At 52.3% G+C, this 20,000-nt stretch overlaps 1 protein-coding gene across 2 annotated transcripts in view; it reads right to left on the reverse strand.

The window, feature by feature from the left end:
• The window catches only part of prkcaa (protein kinase C, alpha, a), a 140,450-nt gene that overhangs the window by 23,206 nt on the left and 97,244 nt on the right, over positions 1 to 20,000 (reverse strand). The window contains exons 9-14 of one of the 2 annotated variants that reach the window (XM_084465660.1): positions 17,115 to 17,135; positions 13,858 to 14,001; positions 13,136 to 13,309; positions 10,726 to 10,817; positions 9,791 to 9,853; positions 9,103 to 9,241 (exon numbers count right to left, since the gene is read on the reverse strand). In XM_084465660.1, the coding sequence (XP_084321786.1) occupies positions 9,103 to 9,241; positions 9,791 to 9,853; positions 10,726 to 10,817; positions 13,136 to 13,309; positions 13,858 to 14,001; positions 17,115 to 17,135 (633 nt within the window). The remainder of the gene's footprint in view (positions 1 to 9,102; positions 9,242 to 9,790; positions 9,854 to 10,725; positions 10,818 to 13,135; positions 13,310 to 13,857; positions 14,002 to 17,114; positions 17,136 to 20,000) is intronic. The other variant, XM_084465661.1, reaches the window with a different exon arrangement.

The raw sequence follows: 20,000 nt of genomic DNA on the forward strand, positions 1-20,000 counted from the left end.
GGTAGATGAGGTGGTGGTAGATGAGGTGGTGGTAGATGAGGTGGTGGTAGATGAGGTGGTGGTAGATGAGGTGGTGTTAGATGAGGTGGTGGTAGATGAGGTGGTGGTAGATGAGGTGGTGTTAGATGAGGTGGTAGATGAGGTGGTGGTAGATGAGGTGGTAGATGAGGTGGTGGTAGATGAGGTGGTGGTAGATGAGGTGGTATTAGATGAGGTGGTAGATGAGGTGGTGGTAGATGAGGTGGTAGATGAGGTGGTAGATGAGGTGGTGGTAGATGAGGTGGTAGATGAGGTGGTGGTAGATGAGGTGGTGGTAGATGAGGTGGTGGTAGATGAGGTGGTGGTAGATGAGGTGGTAGATGAGGTGGTGGTAGATGAGGTGGTGGTAGATGAGGTGGTGGTAGATGAGGTGGTGTTAGATGAGGTGGTGGTAGATGAGGTGGTGTTAGATGAGGTGGTGCTAGATGAGGTGGTGGTAGATGAGGTGGTGTTAGATGAGGTGGTGTTAGATGAGGTGGTGGTAGATGAGGTGGTGTTAGATGAGGTGGTGGTAGATGAGGTGGTAGATGAGGTGGTGGTAGATGAGGTGGTGGTAGATGAGGTGGTAGATGAGGTGGTGCTAGATGAGGTGGTGGTAGATGAGGTGGTAGATGAGGTGGTGGTAGATGAGGTGGTGGTAGATGAGGTGGTGGTAGATGAGGTGGTGGTAGATGAGGTGGTGTTAGATGAGGTGGTGCTAGATGAGGTGGTGGTAGATGAGGTGGTGTTAGATGAGGTGGTGCTAGATGAGGTGGTGGTAGATGAGGTGGTGGTAGATGAGGTGGTGGTAGATGAGGTGGTGCTAGATGAGGTGGTGGTAGATGAGGTGGTAGATGAGGTGGTAGATGAGGTGGTGGTAGATGAGGTGGTGGTAGATGAGGTGGTGGTAGATGAGGTGGTGTAGATGAGGTGGTGGTAGATGAGGTGGTGGTAGATGAGGTGGTGTTAGATGAGGTGGTGCTAGATGAGGTGGTGGTAGATGAGGTGGTGGTAGATGAGGTGGTGGTAGATGAGGTGGTGTTAGATGAGGTGGTGCTAGATGAGGTGGTGGTAGATGAGGTGGTGGTAGATGAGGTGGTAGATGAGGTGGTGGTAGATGAGGTGGTGTTAGATGAGGTGGTGGTAGATGAGGTGGTGGTAGATGAGGTGGTGGTAGATGAGGTGGTGGTAGATGAGGTGGTAGATGAGGTGGTGGTAGATGAGGTGGTGTTAGATGAGGTGGTGGTAGATGAGGTGGTGTTAGATGAGGTGGTGCTAGATGAGGTGGTGGTAGATGAGGTGGTGGTAGATGAGGTGGTGGTAGATGAGGTGGTAGATGAGGTGGTGGTAGATGAGGTGGTGTTAGATGAGGTGGTAGATGAGGTGGTGGTAGATGAGGTGGTGTTAGATGAGGTGGTGCTAGATGAGGTGGTGGTAGATGAGGTGGTGTTAGATGAGGTGGTGCTAGATGAGGTGGTGGTAGATGAGGTGGTGGTAGATGAGGTGGTGGTAGATGAGGTGGTGGTAGATGAGGTGGTGGTAGATGAGGTGGTGGTAGATGAGGTGGTAGATGAGGTGGTGGTAGATGAGGTGGTAGATGAGGTGGTGGTAGATGAGGTGGTGGTAGATGAGGTGGTGGTAGATGAGGTGGTGTTAGATGAGGTGGTGCTAGATGAGGTGGTGGTAGATGAGGTGGTGGTAGATGAGGTGGTGGTAGATGAGGTGGTGTTAGATGAGGTGGTGGTAGATGAGGTGTTAGATGAGGTGGTAGATGAGGTGGTGGTAGATGAGGTGGTGTTAGATGAGGTGGTGGTAGATGAGGTGGTGGTAGATGAGGTGGTGGTAGATGAGGTGGTGGTAGATGAGGTGGTAGATGAGGTGGTAGATGAGGTGGTGGTAGATGAGGTGGTGGTAGATGAGGTGGTGGTAGATGAGGTGGTGGTAGATGAGGTGGTGTAGATGAGGTGGTGGTAGATGAGGTGGTGGTAGATGAGGTGGTAGATGAGGTGGTGGTAGATGAGGTGGTGTTAGATGAGGTGGTGGTAGATGAGGTGGTGTTAGATGAGGTGGTAGATGAGGTGGTGGTAGATGAGGTGGTAGATGAGGTGGTGTTAGATGAGGTGGTGTTAGATGAGGTGGTAGATGAGGTGGTGGTAGATGAGGTGGTGTTAGATGAGGTGGTGCTAGATGAGGTGGTGGTAGATGAGGTGGTGGTAGATGAGGTGGTGGTAGATGAGGTGGTGTTAGATGAGGTGGTAGATGAGGTGGTGGTAGATGAGGTGGTGGTAGATGAGGTGGTGGTAGATGAGGTGTTAGATGAGGTGGTGGTAGATGAGGTGGTGCTAGATGAGGTGGTAGATGAGGTGGTGGTAGATGAGGTGGTGGTAGATGAGGTGGTGTTAGATGAGGTGGTAGATGAGGTGGTGTTAGATGAGGTGGTGGTAGATGAGGTGGTGTTAGATGAGGTGGTGGTAGATGAGGTGGTGGTAGATGAGGTGGTGTTAGATGAGGTGGTGGTAGATGAGGTGGTGTTAGATGAGGTGGTAGATGAGGTGGTGTTAGATGAGGTGGTGGTAGATGAGGTGGTGTTAGATGAGGTGGTGGTAGATGAGGTGGTGGTAGATGAGGTGGTGTTAGATGAGGTGGTGTTAGATGAGGTGGTGGTAGATGAGGTGGTGGTAGATGAGGTGGTGGTAGATGAGGTGGTAGATGAGGTGGTGGTAGATGAGGTGGTGTTAGATGAGGTGGTGTTAGATGAGGTTCTGTTAGATGAGGTGGTAGATGAGGTGGTGGTAGATGAGGTGTTAGATGAGGTGGTGTTAGATGAGGTGGTGGTAGATGAGGTGGTGGTAGATGAGGTGGTGGTAGATGAGGTGGTGTTAGATGAGGTGGTGGTAGATGAGGTGGTAGATGAGGTGGTGGTAGATGAGGTGGTGGTAGATGAGGTGGTGGTAGATGAGGTGGTGGTAGATGAGGTGGTAGATGAGGTGGTGGTAGATGAGGTGGTGTTAGATGAGGTGGTGGTAGATGAGGTGGTAGATGAGGTGGTGGTAGATGAGGTGGTGGTAGATGAGGTGGTGGTAGATGAGGTGGTGGTAGATGAGGTGGTGGTAGATGAGGTGGTGGTAGATGAGGTGGTGGTAGATGAGGTGGTGGTAGATGAGGTTCTGTTAGATGAGGTGGTAGATGAGGTGGTGGTAGATGAGGTGTTAGATGAGGTGGTGTTAGATGAGGTGGTAGATGAGGTGGTGTTAGATGAGGTGGTGGTAGATGAGGTGGTGGTAGATGAGGTGGTGGTAGATGAGGTGGTGGTAGATGAGGTGGTAGATGAGGTGGTGGTAGATGAGGTGGTGCTAGATGAGGTGGTGGTAGATGAGGTGGTGTTAGATGAGGTGGTGGTAGATGAGGTGGTGGTAGATGAGGTGGTAGATGAGGTGGTGGTAGATGAGGTGGTAGATGAGGTGGTGCTAGATGAGGTGGTGGTAGATGAGGTGGTGGTAGATGAGGTGGTGGTAGATGAGGTGGTGGTAGATGAGGTGGTGTTAGATGAGGTGGTGGTAGATGAGGTGGTAGATGAGGTGGTGGTAGATGAGGTGGTAGATGAGGTGGTGCTAGATGAGGTGGTGGTAGATGAGGTGGTGGTAGATGAGGTGGTGGTAGATGAGGTGGTGGTAGATGAGGTGGTGGTAGATGAGGTGGTGTTAGATGAGGTGGTGGTAGATGAGGTGGTAGATGAGGTGGTGGTAGATGAGGTGGTGGTAGATGAGGTGGTAGATGAGGTGGTGGTAGATGAGGTGGTGGTAGATGAGGTGGTAGATGAGGTGGTGGTAGATGAGGTGGTGGTAGATGAGGTGGTGGTAGATGAGGTGGTGGTAGATGAGGTGGTGGTAGATGAGGTGGTGTTAGATGAGGTGGTGCTAGATGAGGTGGTGTTAGATGAGGTGGTGGTAGATGAAGTGGTGGTAGATGAGGTGGTGGTAGATGAGGTGGTGGTAGATGAGGTGGTGGTAGATGAGGTGGTGGTAGATGAGGTGGTGGTAGATGAGGTGGTGCTAGATGAGGTGGTGGTAGATGAAGTGGTGGTACTGCTAGATGTGACTGTGTGTATTGTGTATTCTGTGTTGAGGAAAGACAGAATGCCAGTGAGATTAACAGTGAGATTAACCAGTGAGATTAACAGTGAGATTAACCAGTGAGATTAACAGTGAGATTAACCAGTGAGATTAACCAGTGAGATTAACAGTGAGATTAACCAGTGAGATTAACAGTGAGATTAACAGTGAGATTAACCAGTGAGATTAACAGTGAGATTAACCAGTGAGATTAACAGTGAGATTAACAGTGAGATTAACCAGTGAGATTAACAGTGAGATTAACAGTGAGATTAACCAGTGAGATTAACAGTGAGATTAACAGTGAGATTAACCAGTGAGATTAACAGGCACAGGTGAGATTAACAGTGAGATTAACCAGTGAGATTAACAGTGAGATTAACAGTGAGAGTAACAGGCACAGGTGACCACAGGGTTGGGAAGACGAGGAGGGTGTCCCTGGTCCTACAAAGGTTGAGAATGTTGAGCCAGATTTTTGTACATATGCATGACTGCATTTGTCTGCATGTTGTCAGTTCATATTTGACGTTCAAAAGCTTTCAGAGGGAGTCAGCCTGTTGAGGTCTGTGTGCTCCTCTGAGCTGCAGGTGGGTCAAATAGGACTGGAGGAACAACAGCAGGACAATCCACAGGGAGGTGAGGACCACCTTCAGCCAAGGTTGAGCTGGTGACCGGCCAGAGGACTGAACCGTATGAACGTGTTATATAAACGATATGAACTCATCCACACATTCATCCTCCTACGGCAGCGCTGACCAGGCCAGCTGGTCGGGAGCAGTTAGGGTTGGGATCTTGCTCAGGGAGGAGTCGGGGATCGAACCAGCAACCTTCGGGTTGTGATGCGACCTGCTGTGCCAGCTGTAGAGTAGGCTAGGGGTCAGCGTTCACAGCTGCTTCATGACCTGTTTCTGAATTCACTGTCATTGTCATTTATTGTAATTAATAAATACGAAACAATTAAGATTTCTTCCTACATTCATCTAATCTATACTCCATCATGTGGTGAACTGACCACGAAGCACCCGATGTAGCACACAGCAGGCTATAAGCCTCCATAGTGTTGAACCTGACTCAGTCTCATCAGTCTAACTCTAACTCAACACTACCGCACCACACAGCTGCTGTTGTCCCCATGGGACATCTGGGCCACCTGTGGTCTGCCAGGTGTCAATCACAGCTGCTCCCTGTCCATCACAGCTGCTCCCTGTCCATCACAGCTGCTCCTCCCACTCCCCTGCTCCTCCCTCCCACTCCCCTGCTCCTGCTCCTCCTACTCCCCTGCTCCTCCGCTGTGGACCAGCGCTGTAGACCAGAGCTGTAGACCAGCGCTGTGGACCAGCGCCCTGTAGACCAGCGCTGTAGACCAGCACTGTGGACCAGCGCCCTGTAGACCAGCGCCCTGTAGACCAGCGCCCTGTGGACCAGCGCCCTGTAGACCAGCGCCCTGTAGACCAGCGCTGTAGACCAGCGCCCTGTGGACCAGCGCCCTGTGGACCAGCGCCCTGTGGACCAGCGCCCTGTAGACCAGCGCCCTGTAGACCAGCGCTGTAGACCAGCGCCCTGTGGACCAGCGCCCTGTGGACCAGCGCCCTGTGGACCAGCGCCCTGTAGACCAGCGCCCTGTAGACCAGCGCCCTGTGGACCAGCGCTGTGGACCAGCGCTGTAGACCAGCGCCCTGTGGACCAGCGCCCTGTGGACCAGCGCTGTGGACCAGCGCTGTAGACCAGCGCCCTGTGGACCAGCGCTGTGGACCAGCGCTGTAGACCAGCGCCCTGTAGACCAGCGCTGTAGACCAGCGCCCTGTGGACCAGCGCCCTGTGGACCAGCGCTGTGGACCAGCGCTGTAGACCAGCGCCCTGTGGACCAGCGCTGTGGACCAGCGCCCTGTGGACCAGCGCTGTGGACCAGCGCTGTAGACCAGCGCCCTGTGGACCAGCGCCCTGTAGACCAGCGCCCTGTGGACCAGCGCCCTGTAGACCAGCGCCCTGTAGACCAGCGCTGTAGACCAGCGCCCTGTGGACCAGCGCCCTGTAGACCAGCGCCCTGTAGACCAGCGCCCTGTGGACCAGCGCTGTGGACCAGCGCTGTAGACCAGCGCCCTGTGGACCAGCGCCCTGTGGACCAGCGCTGTGGACCAGCGCTGTAGACCAGCGCCCTGTGGACCAGCGCTGTGGACCAGCGCTGTAGACCAGCGCCCTGTAGACCAGCGCTGTAGACCAGCGCCCTGTGGACCAGCGCCCTGTGGACCAGCGCTGTGGACCAGCGCTGTAGACCAGCGCCCTGTGGACCAGCGCTGTGGACCAGCGCCCTGTGGACCAGCGCTGTGGACCAGCGCTGTAGACCAGCGCCCTGTAGACCAGCGCTGTAGACCAGCGCCCTGTGGACCAGCGCCCTGTGGACCAGCGCTGTGGACCAGCGCTGTAGACCAGCGCCCTGTGGACCAGCGCTGTGGACCAGCGCCCTGCGGGGCAGAGCGGTGCTACAACAATCAAGGGCGGTACGTCAGGAAGGAGCCATGAACACTCCCAGACCCCCTCACGGCACCCAGCTAGCCGCGCTACGCTATGCTAGCAGTGCTACGCTGGCCCTGCTATGCTAGCCATGCTAGCCACGCTGTGCTAGCCACACCATGCTAACCATGCTACGCTAGCTGGCGCCAACCAGTTAGAGAGGGATGATTTATTCATTCTGGAAGCATCTCAGCACCAACTGATCCTTTGACTCCTGATTGGACGGTGAGTTCACCAGATTCAACATGTTGGTTATGTTTTCACAACTGGGAGATACTACGAACCAGGAGCTATTGTGTTCTGACGGAGAACAAAGGAGCACAAAACGACAACAAAAGGGAGAGAAGACCCAGGAGGACGCGAGCTCTAAGCTCCGGCGGCGTTCAGCCAGACTGAACCAGTCCCAGTTTCAATGTGTTGGTGGCCACTGGGGTCATGGAGGATGAAACAACGTTCACTTCCAGTTCCAGCCCTGCACAGCCAGCCTACATAACTCATTCGAGGTGTAGGTCTGCTGTGTGTTTCAACACTGGCCTCCGGGCCAGAGAGCGGTTTGACCCTGACCTGGTCCACCGTGACGCCGGGCTGTGTCACGAGGGATTGACCTCTCAGTCCCTCAGCAGAGGGACGCTCGGACCTTGGGGGGGTCCACTACAGCAGTAGTTACCGTGGTGACTGGAGGGCTGCAGACTGGGAGGAGTGGGGCCGGGGGAGTGACGTACGAGGATAGATATGAGAGCCAGCATTCAGCCACATAACAGTTGATAAGCAGAGCAGCTCTGTGCTGCTCCAGCTGTGGGCGTACAGCCTGCTGTTAGGGTGGAAGTGGTCCTCTCTCTGTTAATGTGCTATGACATGACAATGTGTGCAGGTGGATGGGCTTCTATGAATACTGCATTGTGTAGTGATGCATTGTGTAGTGATGCATTGTGTAGTGATGCATTGTGTAGTGATGCATTGTGTAGTGATGCATTGTGTAGTGATGCACAAGGCTGCATGCTGCCATGACTACGGAGGTTGAGGATGATTGACGGTGACAGGTGTGACCAAGGCCTCCCATCCCTCCACTCCTCTGAACCCCGTGGCCAGCGCCGCCTCCGACACCCTGTGACGGCCACACATGCACACGGCGCTGTGGGCGTGCACGTGTGGGCGTGCACGTGTGGCCGTGCACGTGTGGCCGTACACGTGTGGACGTGCGCTTGCGTCTACCTTAGTCTGTGCATGAAAATGTATGTTTGATGTGTGTGTGGCTGTGTGTTTGATGTGTGTTTGATGTGTGTGTGATGTGTGTGTGATGTGTGTGTGATGTGTGTTTGATGTGTGTTTGATGTGTGTTTGATGTGTGTTTGATGTGCGTGGTGTGGTGTTCATGTTGGTCTGCATGTGAATATGTTTTTGTGTGAGAGTTTCTAAGGGTGTATGTGTGTGTGCCTAGGTGTGTGTGTGTGTGTGTGTGTGTGTGTGTGTGTGTGTGTGTGTGTGTGTGAATACGGCATACATTGCTTTCCCATTAGGCATAATGCTACATGACAGTTCTGGATCAGGCTGCTAGCGATGCGCGCACACACACACACACACACACACACACACACACACACACACACACACACACACACACACACACACACACACACACACACACACACACACACACACACACACACACACACACACACACACGAAGAAGGGGAGCCGGTGACTGGTATGACACACAGTGTTTCCTGGTGCTGGACCAGCGTATGGTCCAGTAATGCGGTTGCTGCTGGTGTTTCAGTCCCTAAGGGAAGGGGCTGCAGGGCGGCTCAGAGGCTCTGCTGCTCACCAGCTCCACCCTTTATTAAGCTGCCAGGTAGACCAGGTGGTCCCTTGTTGTTTACCAACACCTGTCACTGGTCTGAACTACCATGGACACCGCTCTGCGTCCTCTGGGCTCCTCAAGCCCATTCTGCTCACATGCGACTCATCCACTTACCGTACATGACCCCTGGTCCAGAGGAGGGTGAGCCCCTAGAGGGAGGGACCTCAGACCAGAGCATCAGGGGGGGGCAGACTGCTCATCCAATGACCCCCCCCCCTCACCTCAGGTGCTATGTAGTCGGGCCCCCCCCCCCCTTACCTCAGGTGCTATGTAGTCTGACCCCCCCCCTTACCTCAGGTGCTATGTAGTCGGGGCCCCCCCCCCCCCCCCCTCACCTCAGGTGCTATGTAGTCGGGCCCCCCCCCTTACCTCAGGTGCTATGTAGTCTGCCCCCCCCCCCCCCCCCCCCCCTCCCCTCAGGTGCTATGTAGTCGGGCCCCCCCCCCCTCACCTCAGGTGCTATGTAGTCGGGCCCCCCCCCCCCTCACCTCAGGTGCTATGTAGTCGGGCCCCCCCCCTTACCTCAGGTGCTATGTAGTCGGGGCCCCCCCCCCCCTCACCTCAGGTGCTATGTAGTCTGCCCCCCGCCCCCCCCCTTACCTCAGGTGCTATGTAGTCGGGGGTGCCACAGAAGGTGCGGGTGGTGACCTCTTCAGACATGTTCTCTTTACACATGCCGAAGTCGGCGATCTTGATGTGTCCCTCGCAATCCAGCATCACGTTGTCCAGCTTCAAGTCCCTGCACGCACACACACACACACACACACACACACACACACACACACACACACACACACACACACACACACACACACACACACACACACACACACACACACACACACACACACACAGGTCTCAAACCTGCTACCAAACTACGGTCATGGGAGGTGAAGGCTCTAACCACTGAGCTCAAAGCCTTCTAACTCAGTGGCTAGAAGCGTTCTTAAGGCTGTGAGGATTTACAACGTTCTGCCCCCAGCTAGCCCAGGCTAGTTAGCATCCGTTACACACTCCTTCATATCATCAGGGTTGATTTCTTATCTTCTATCTGTGTGTGTGCCTGTATGTGTGTGTGTGCGGATGTTTGCATACTTGCATGTTTGCATATGTGTGTGTGTATACACATGTGTGCATTTGTGCGTGCGTATGTACGTATAGGGGCTAAGGGTGTGTGTGTGTGTGTGTGTGTGTGTGTGTGTGTGTGCCTGTGTGCATGCGTATGTGTGTCTGTGTGTGTGTGTGTCTTTTCGTTCTTTTAAAACCCCCATGTGACAGAAGGCCTTACCTGTATATCACTCCTTTGCTGTGCAGGAAGAAGAGGCCCACAGCGATCTCTGCAGCGTAGAAGCTGTGATGAGGAACACACAGCAGTTAGAATGAGTCACAGAGAACACACACCTAGATAACCCAGGTCCTGGACCAGACCTCACCTAGATAACCCAGGTCCTGGACCAGACCTCACCTAGATAACCCAGGTCCTGGACCAGACCTCACCTAGATAACCCAGGTCCTGGACCAGACCTCACCTAGATAACCCAGGTCCTGGACCAGACCTCACCTAGATAACCCAGGTCCTGGACCAGACCTCACCTAGATAACCCAGGTCCTGGACCAGACCTCACCTAGATAACCCAGGTCCTGGACCAGACCTCACCTAGATAACGCAGGTCCTGGACCAGACCTCACCTAGATAACCCAGGTCCTGGACCAGACCTCACCTAGATAACGCAGGTCCTGGACCAGACCTCACCTAGATAACCCAGGTCCTGGACCAGACCTCACCTAGATAACACAGGTCCTGGACCAGACCAAAGAGCCTTTTTGCAGCCCACCAGTCTACTAGGCCAACAGTAGCCTATTGATTTTGGATGTAAGTAAGCCTTGGCCTGTAATGACTGTAGTGCACTAACCAGTTCTCCAATGGACTGGGGTATACCTTTTGTTTGGGGAGGGACATGTAGAGAAATGATTACAAGCACTTTCCGCCCTCTAGTGGCCTGGAACGCTTATCTGGATAAAGAGCAAAGAAAACCCTCGACGGCTTGTGGTTCTTCTACAGTGGTTTGAATCGTATGTGTTGCATTTTGGTCCGATTTGACGAGGGTGAGGTAAAGACAGATCAATGAGGGTGCAGCCCTGCTCTCTATCTTACAGTAAAACATGATGCATGGTCTGTATAGGATTATGAGGGCATGAATGGCAGCTAGGCCTGGATCTTACACAGCTTGAGGCTCCTTGAACTTGCCAACTTGTTGGATGTGGTACATGAGGTCTCCTCCAGTCACAAACTCCATCACAAAGTAAAGGCGATCCTAGAGGGGAAATCGAGAGGGAGAGATTGGAAAGATAAATAATCATGTGCAATAATCGTGTGCATATACAATTGTGCATTTGTGTTTGTACCAAAAATGTCCAAAAGGTTAAAAAAGGAGAAGCTCAAATAACGTGACTCTTCCTACACAAACAGAAGACTGATCCACTGCAGTCAGCAGCTGACCTCCCTGTCAAATGACCTCAGTGTGTCTCATAAAACCTATTAGAAAAAAAGGCTCACAGAAAAGCCAAAAGGTGAACCCAAAAAAGCTAAAAATGAACAGGAGTTGAGCAAAAGGCTTCCAAGTGTGTGTGAGACCACCACCTTATCAGGCCCGCTAGCCGGTCTGCTGGCCTATTGCTGGGCTTAGCTTTACTTTCACTCCAGAATCATTGGTACCAGAGAGAGCTTTGGGGTAAAATACATGCGTTGTCAATTGTGAAAGAATACCTGTGCAGAAGCATTTCTTTGTTACAAGCTTCTTTCATTTAATATGGTTAATGTTATGTTCTAGGTAACAACATAACCTTAAAGGGACACTTTTGGAATACTCAAGTCGACCATATTACCGCTGGTTTTGTGTTTAAGGGACTTACATGGACAACAGGTTCTCAAATCGGTCCAGTATTGAGCGAGAACGCTGCAGCCATTATGTGCAAACTCGGACTGCAATGTTATCCTTTGGGGCATTCCCATCACGTCCTCTTCAAGTGCTTTAGCCACTGATGAGATCTGAGATTAGGTCTGAGATTATGTTCCTTCATTATGGAATGGATACCTACAGAGCAGTGGCGGCTGCTGCTCTTTCAAAGAGGGGAAGCTCATTTTCGGCCTACATCATATCAATTGTCAATTTATGTATATGTAAATTATGCTCTCTGTTCCTTTTCAAGGAAATGCTCTGTCATACCAACTAGCTGTCTTTTCCAGTGACTTGAGAACAGTTTGTAAAGCTGAGGCACTGCACTGTCCAACTCCATGTCTTTAAGGAACACCAAGAAATCACACAGCTTTCCCCTGTCACCCTGCAAGTCCTGACTTGAAGTTCAGACCTCAGGCTCCCTGAATCAAAGTGATGGCCAACTACCAAAACGATATTAAACTTGAACGGAAGGAAATGTGGGAATATTGTTAAACTGAAGCAAGGAATTGTGTGAATAAGTGTATGAAATGTACGATGAAAATTGTCTAGCAATTTCGCCAAGCAAATATCAAGAAATAGGTTGCAGTTCGTCTTTCGACTCGCTTGCAAAATCCGCGATGGGACTGAGGACTGAAGAGAGAGCCGGCGACTTTTTATAGTTCAAAATCGCTGTCACTCAAATGGCAACTCAGTCTTTCGCAGACCCTCCAATCATCACGCAGAAGCCCAGTGTCCTCTCTCTCTCAGTCTCCCTCTCTCTCTCATTCTCCCCCTCTCTCTCTGTCTCTCTCTCTCTCTCTCTCTCAGTCTCCCTCTCTCTCTCTCAGTCTCCCTCTCTGTCTCCCTCTCTCTCTCAGTCTCCCTCTCTCTCAGTCTCCCTCTCTCTCTCTGTCTCCCTCTCTCTCTCTCTCTCTGTCTCCCTCTCTCTCTCTGTCTCCCTCTCTCTCTCAGTCTCTCTCTCAGTCTCCCTCTCTCTCTCAGTCTCTCTCAGTCTCTCTCTGTCTCTCTCTCAGTCTCCCTCTCTCTCTTCAGTCTCCCTCTCTCTCTCAGTCTCCCTCTCTCTCTCAGTCTCCCCCTCTCTCTCTCAGTCTCCCCCTCTCTCTCTGTCTCTCTCTCTGTCTCCCTCTCTCTCTCAGTCTCTCTCAGTCTCTCTCTGTCTCCCTCTCTCTCTCTCAGTCTCCCTCTCTCTCTCAGTCTCCCTCTCTCTCTCAGTCTCCCTCTCTCTCTCAGTCTCCCTCTCTCTCTCAGTCTCCCCCTCTCTCTCTTCAGTCTCCCTCTCTCTCTCAGTCTCCCCCTCTCTCTCTGTCTCCCTCTCTCTCTCTCAGTCTCCCTCTCTCTCTCAGTCTCTCTCAGTCTCTCTCTCAGTCTCCCTCTCTCTCTCAGTCTCCCCCTCTCTCTCTCAGTCTCCCCCTCTCTCTCTCAGTCTCCTTCTCTCTCTCTCAGTCTCCCTCTCTCAGCCTTTCAGATGTGACAACCGATTTTCAGATGTGACATCAGATGTGTTCTAACTTTCTTGAGGCACTGGGCGTGACCCTGCAGGAGGAGCCTCTTCACTACACCCACAATAAACATCTGGCCCTCGGTCTGGAGGCAGAGTGGAGCTGGGGGAGGGGGAGGGGAGGCGTGTCCTGGGGGGAGGGGGGGAGGCGTGCAGTCCTGGGGGGGGTAACTACCTCGGTCTGGAAGCAGGAGTGCAGCTGGGTGAGGAAGGGAGGCTTGTCCTGCTGAGCCAGCACTCTCTTCTCCACCATGGTGCACTCCACGTCGTCGTCCTGGATCACCACGTCCTTCTTCAGGATCTTGATGGCATAAAGCTCCAGGGAGGTCTTCATCTCCGCCAGCATTACCTGGAGACACCTCAGAGTCATCATGTAGGCCTACATGCGTCATGGCCTACCTCAGAGAGTCATCATGTAGGCCTACATGCGTCATGGCCTACCTCAGAGTCATCATGTAGGCCTACATGCGTCGTGGCCTACCTCAGAGTCATCATGTAGGCCTACATGCGTCATGGCCTACCTCAGAGTCATCATGTAGGCCTACATGCGTCGTGGCCTACCTCAGAGAGTCATCATGTAGGCCTACATGCGTCATGGCCTACCTTAGAGAGTCATCATGTAGGCCTACATGCGTCATGGCCTACCTCAGAGAGTCATCATGTAGGCCTACATGCGTCATGGCCTACCTCAGAGAGTCATCATGTAGGCCTACATGCGTCGTGGCCTACCTCAGAGAGTCATCATGTAGGCCTACATGCGTCATGGCCTACCTTAGAGAGTCATCATGTAGGCCTACATGCGTCATGGCCTACCTCAGAGAGTCATCATGTAGGCCTACATGCGTCATGGCCTACCTTAGAGAGTCATCATGTAGGCCTACATGCGTCATGGCCTACCTTGCCGAAGCTGCCTTTCCCCAGCACAGCCAGGAAGTGGAAGTCCTCCAGCTTGACCCGGTCCAGGTTGCTGGAGGGCACGTAGGCAGAGCGGTTGTCGTCGTCTGGGGTGATCACCTTTTTCTGTGGTCCCAGCTTGGCCTTCTACACCAGTGGAACACAAAGCCAACTCAGCAACCCAGTGTGTGAGAACTGTACACATCAAATCCCCCTCATCACCCTGTCATACTGAGGCATGGAAGTAACAATATACACATCAAATCCCCCCTCATCACCCTGTCAAATGTCAAATCTAAATCAAATCAATCTTAGTACAGTAAATTTGTCGTAGACATTTAGATTTTCTGGTCTTGATGTTATAATCTGTAAATGTTGATGTTAATTCTGTTTAGTGTACACAGCTCCAAGCCTGTCCTCAGCTCACACAGTAAGACCCACGGCCCAGGAGCCCTCTGGACCAGTCAGACCACTCAGAGACAACGAGCCATGACACTGGCACGCCAGTACGGAGCACATGTCACATGACCGCAAACATCAGCATTCACAGGACTGTTGTGTTAATGTGTTTTGTCTCATCAGAGGCTGGAAGCCTGCTGCCACCTGAGTGACGTTTCAATGCGACCCCAGACAGGACAGAGAGAGGCCCAGAGAGCAGATGGTCCTAGACGTAGTACTAGTAGAAGACATTGTACTGTTGAATAGCATCCCGCCTCTAAGCTGAAACGAATGACGCTGAGTACTGCGTTGTTCCATAAAGGGACGGCCTTACAGATCCCAGTCATGATGTGTCCCGTCCCAGCGAGGCTGAAGCAGTCTCTCAGATGTCCTACCTGCTGCTGACATGCTCTGCTTCATCAACACCTCATGCGTCACACAACGCTTGTGTGAAAAAATACCTTTTTTCAACAGTGGAAAAGTATTTTTGATTTGTAGCTTGCAAATGGGTTCTGATGCAACAGTACGACCACACATTCCCAACGCCCCCCACACCCCACACACACCCCCCACACACCCCCCACACACACCCCCCACACACCCCCCACACACACCCCACACACCCCACACACACCCCCCCCACACACCCCCCACACACACCCCACACACACCCCACACACCCCCCACACACACCCCCCACACACCCCCCACACACACCCCCCACACACACCCCACACCCCCCACACACCCCCCACACACCCCCCCCACACACCCCCCACACACCCCCCCCACACACCCCCCACACACCCCCCACACACACCCCCCACACACACCCCCCACACACACCCCCCACACACCCCCCACACACACCCCCCACACACACCCCACACACACCCCCCACACACACCCCACACACACCCCACACACACCCCCCACACACCCCCCACACACACCCCACACACCCCCCACACACCCCCCACACACCCCCCACACACACCCCCCACACACACCCCACACACACACCCCCCACACACCCCCCACACACCCCCCACACACACCCCCCACACACACCCCACACCCCCCACACACCCCCCACACACCCCCCCCACACACCCCCCACACACCCCCCACACCCCCCCCACACACCCCCCACACACCCCCCACACACACCCCCCACACACACCCCCCACACACACCCCCCACACACCCCCCACACACACCCCCCACACACACCCCACACACACCCCCCACACACACCCCACACACACCCCACACACACCCCCCACACACCCCCCACACACACCCCACACACCCCCCACACACCCCCCACACACCCCCCACACACACCCCCCACACACACCCCACACACACACCCCCCACACACCCCCCACACACCCCCCACACACACCCCCCACACACACCCCACACCCCCCACACACCCCCCACACACCCCCCCCACACACCCCCCACACACACCCCACACACACCCCCCACACACCCCCCACACACCCCCCACACACCCCCCACACACACCCCCCACACACACCCCCCACACACACCCCACACACACCCCCCACACACACCCCCCACACACACCCCCCACACACACCCCCCACACACCCCCCACACACCCCCCACACACCCCCCACACACCCCCCACACACCCCCCACACACCCCCCACACACATCCAGGATGTGCACTCTTACACTCTCAAGGCCAAACCATGCTGTGCATGACCACCCACTGCCAGCCCACTCACAGATTACCACCCAACACGAAGCGGAAGCCATGTATACACCAACATATATATACATATATATACACCAACATATATATATATATATATATACATATATACACCAACATATATATATATATATATATACATATATACACCAACATATATATATATATATATATATATATATATATATACACAATATAAAACACCAACTCTCTATGTGTAGCCATGTATATAAAACACCTCTTCCCCTGACCGCGTGTTTACATCATGCTTAACCAGCGGCGGGGGGGCAAGCTACCCAGACCTCTCACTAAGGGTTAGTTAATGACCCAGACCTCTCACTAAGGGTTAGTTAATGACCCAGACCTCTCACTAAGGGTTAGTTAATGACCCAGACCTCTCACTAAGGGTTAGTTAATGACCCAGACCTCTCACTAAGGGTTAGTTAATGACCCAGACCTCTCACTAAGGGTTAGTTAATGACCCAGACCTCTCACTAAGGGTTAGTTAATGACCCAGACCTCTCACTAAGGGTTAGTTAATGACCCAGACCTCTCACTAAGGGTTAGTTAATGACCCAGACCTCTCACTAAGGGTTAGTTAGTGTCTCACTAAGGGTTAGTTAATGACCCAGACCTCTCACTAAGGGTTAGTTAATGACCCAGACCTCTCACTAAGGGTTAGTTAGTGTCTCACTAAGGGTTAGTTAATGACCCAGACCTCTCACTAAGGGTTAGTTAATGTCTCAGTAAGGGTTAGTTAATGTCTCAGTAAGGGTTAGTTAATGTCTCAGTAAGGGTTAGTTAATGACCACCAGCTATAGATATGAGGACCCCTACCCTGGGGGGGGAGCGGAGAGCAGACAACACAGAGCCACCATCAACATCACTGCACACCTGGAAGCTAAGCCAATGAAACCAGCCTGTCAAACCGAGCCGAGCTGAGCAGAGCTGAACCGAGCCCAGCTGAGCAGAGCTGAGCCAAACTGAGCCGAGCTGAGCAGAGCTGAACCGAGCTGAGCCAAACTGAGCCAGAACGCAGGAGCAGTGGTCACTCACGCAGCGCGTTCTCACGCACCTGGTCATTGTCGTCCACAGCCTGAAACCACAGTGGGAGAAAGGAACCAACATGTCCACCTGAGCTTAGACCACACAGAAACACACGGAGCTGGGAGTGGAGCGAGAGCAGCATGCAAGTGATCCAAAGATCTGATGAAGGGACCTTCATTCATGTGTAACAGAACAAATAATCCAATGTAAACTGAATCCAACATGATCAAAACAGCTATAGAGACTTAGCACAAGCAGGCACGCAAGCACACAGGACACACGACACACAAACTTAACTGCCAACAGGACCTTGCTTAGTAATGAAATGGTGCCACCTAGTGGCCGCCCTGAGTACTGCTTGTGATCTTAGCCCATTACAACCATTGTTGTACCATGTTACACGTTGCCTTTTTTGTATGTTTAGTCAAACATGAGTAGTTATTTTCTTGCAGACAGATGTATTCAGACCTCTTTATGTTTCTATTAACTTATATAGTAAGTATATAGTATATAGTAAACAAGTAGAAAAGAGGGAGAGAAAGGATTGTGGATTGTAAAAAGGCACAGGCAAAAAGGCTCATTTATCTTTCCACAAAAGCAGGGGGGTCATTTCCACTGTCTTCTTTATCATCACACCCATCCATCCCATTCCCATCACATTTCCAGGGACAGAAGTCACATTAGGTTTGATTAACTATTCTGAGAGAGGGACCAGCAATGATCAAAGAGCAGAATCTGTTCTGCTGGTCTGCCAACCCCGGCCAAATACACACTTCTAACCACAAGATATAGAGGAGAGAGAGAGAGAGAGAGAGAGAGAGAGAGAGAGAGAGAGAGAGAGAGAGAGAGAGAGAGAGAGAGAGAGAGAGAGAGAGAGGGGGAAAATGAGGGCGGCAGGAAGCAGAAGTGAATCAGGAGTAAGGAGAGGAAAGGAGGAACAGGAGGGAGGGGGAGAGTTGGAGGAGGAGAGGCGATGAGGAGAGATACCTTCAGGCGATAGTTAATTTGGCAGTCCTTAGGTCGAGGGCAGGAAGGAGAAGAGAGAGACTCAGGGATTAGAGGAGACAGAGGAGACAGAGGAGGGGGAAGGTGAGGAGAAGCTCTGGGAAGAGGTGAGTGCTGAGAGAGAAGCTTCCACTAATGACGAGCTAGGAGAAGAGGCTATGGGGGGAGCTATGATAAGTTGCTGGAGGGAGAAGAGGCTATGGAGCTATGATAAGGTGCTGAGGGAGAAGAGGCTATGGGGGGAGCTATGATAAGGTGCTGAGGGAGAAGAGGCTATGGAGCTATGATAAGGTGCTGAGGGAGAAGAGGCTATGGGGGGGAGCTATGATAAGGTGCTGAGGGAGAAGAGGCTATGGGGGGGAGCTATGATAAGGTGCTGAGGGAGAAGAGGCTATGGAGCTATGATAAGGTGCTGAGGGAGAAGAGGCTATGGGGGGGAGCTATGATAAGGTGCTGAGGGAGAAGAGGCTATGGAGCTATGATAAGGTGCTGAGGGAGAAGAGGCTATGGAGCTATGATAAGGTGCTGAGGGAGAAGAGGCTATGGAGCTATGATAAGGTGCTGAGGGAGAAGAGGCTATGGAGCTATGATAAGGTGCTGAGGGAGAAGAGGCTATGGAGCTATGATAAGGTGCTGAGGGAGAAGAGGCTATGGAGCTATGATAAGGTGCTGAGGGAGAAGAGGCTATGGAGCTATGATAAGGTGCTGAGGGAGAAGAGGCTATGGGGGGGAGCTATGATAAGGTGCTGAGGGAGAAGAGGCTATGGGGGGAGCTATGATAAGGTGCTGAGGGAGAAGAGGCTATGGAGCTATGATAAGGTGCTGAGGGAGAAGAGGCTATGGGGGGGAGCTATGATAAGGTGCTGAGGGAGAAGAGGCTATGGAGCTATGATAAGGTGCTGAGGGAGAAGAGGCTATGGAGCTATGATAAGGTGCTGAGGGAGAAGAGGCTATGGGGGGGAGCTATGATAAGGTGCTGAGGGAGAAGAGGCTATGGGGGGGAGCTATGATAAGGTGCTGAGGGAGAAGAGGCTATGGAGCTATGATAAGGTGCTGAGGGAGAAGAGGCTATGGAGCTATGATAAGGTGCTGAGGGAGAAGAGGCTATGGAGCTATGATAAGGTGCTGGAGGGAGAAGCTAGCAGGAAATACGAGGAGAAAGTAGAAGAAGGGAAGCAAGAAAGAGAAGCTAGGAGGAGAAGCAAGGAGGAGGAACTAGGAGGAGAAACCAGCTGGTGAAGCTAGGAGGAGAAGCTAGGAGAAGATGCTAGCATAAATAGAAGAATGCTGTGTTAGATGCTAGGATTCCTAATTCTTAAAATTTAGGTTATTTAGGTTATTGACATATGAATAATAAATAATGATATCAAATTCTTCGCCTTGTTCTCACAATCAATGAAAGGCGCTGTAAGCGATGCCGTTGTTTTGGCTAACTTCCTGTGCCTTTTTGCTCTTCACTCCCCTCCCTACCCCCTCTCTTTTTAATGCTGATTCCGACTGAAATCCAGATTTATGGAAACCTTCTTGTCCTTGTATGCAGTGGATTATAGAAACATCCTGATCGGGGGGGTACTGCACTCTTGTATTCTGACCTTATGACCACATCTGACATCTGCGTGCTTGAATCTGACATATCCAGTAAAGACACAGTGGCCCTATTATAAGGCCAACATAGACATCAAACAGATGCCTTTGAGGAGCTAGACGACGGCTGAGGGAGCTCATTATTAAAGTTTGGTTTGGCCCTCATTGTGCTAAATGTCCAACATGTTTGATTGACCTCGCCACTATTTAATCAATCGGTGCACTGATGTGATCCATTTCTAGACCAACGGGAAAAGAGTTGATAAAGATAACGTGATATTCCACATCTGTCCGAAGTATCGGGGCATTCCTAACTCAAACACAC

Source organism: Micromesistius poutassou (genome assembly GCF_964030765.1).
Source record: "Micromesistius poutassou genome assembly, chromosome: 3".
Lineage (NCBI taxonomy): Eukaryota > Metazoa > Chordata > Actinopteri > Gadiformes > Gadidae > Micromesistius > Micromesistius poutassou.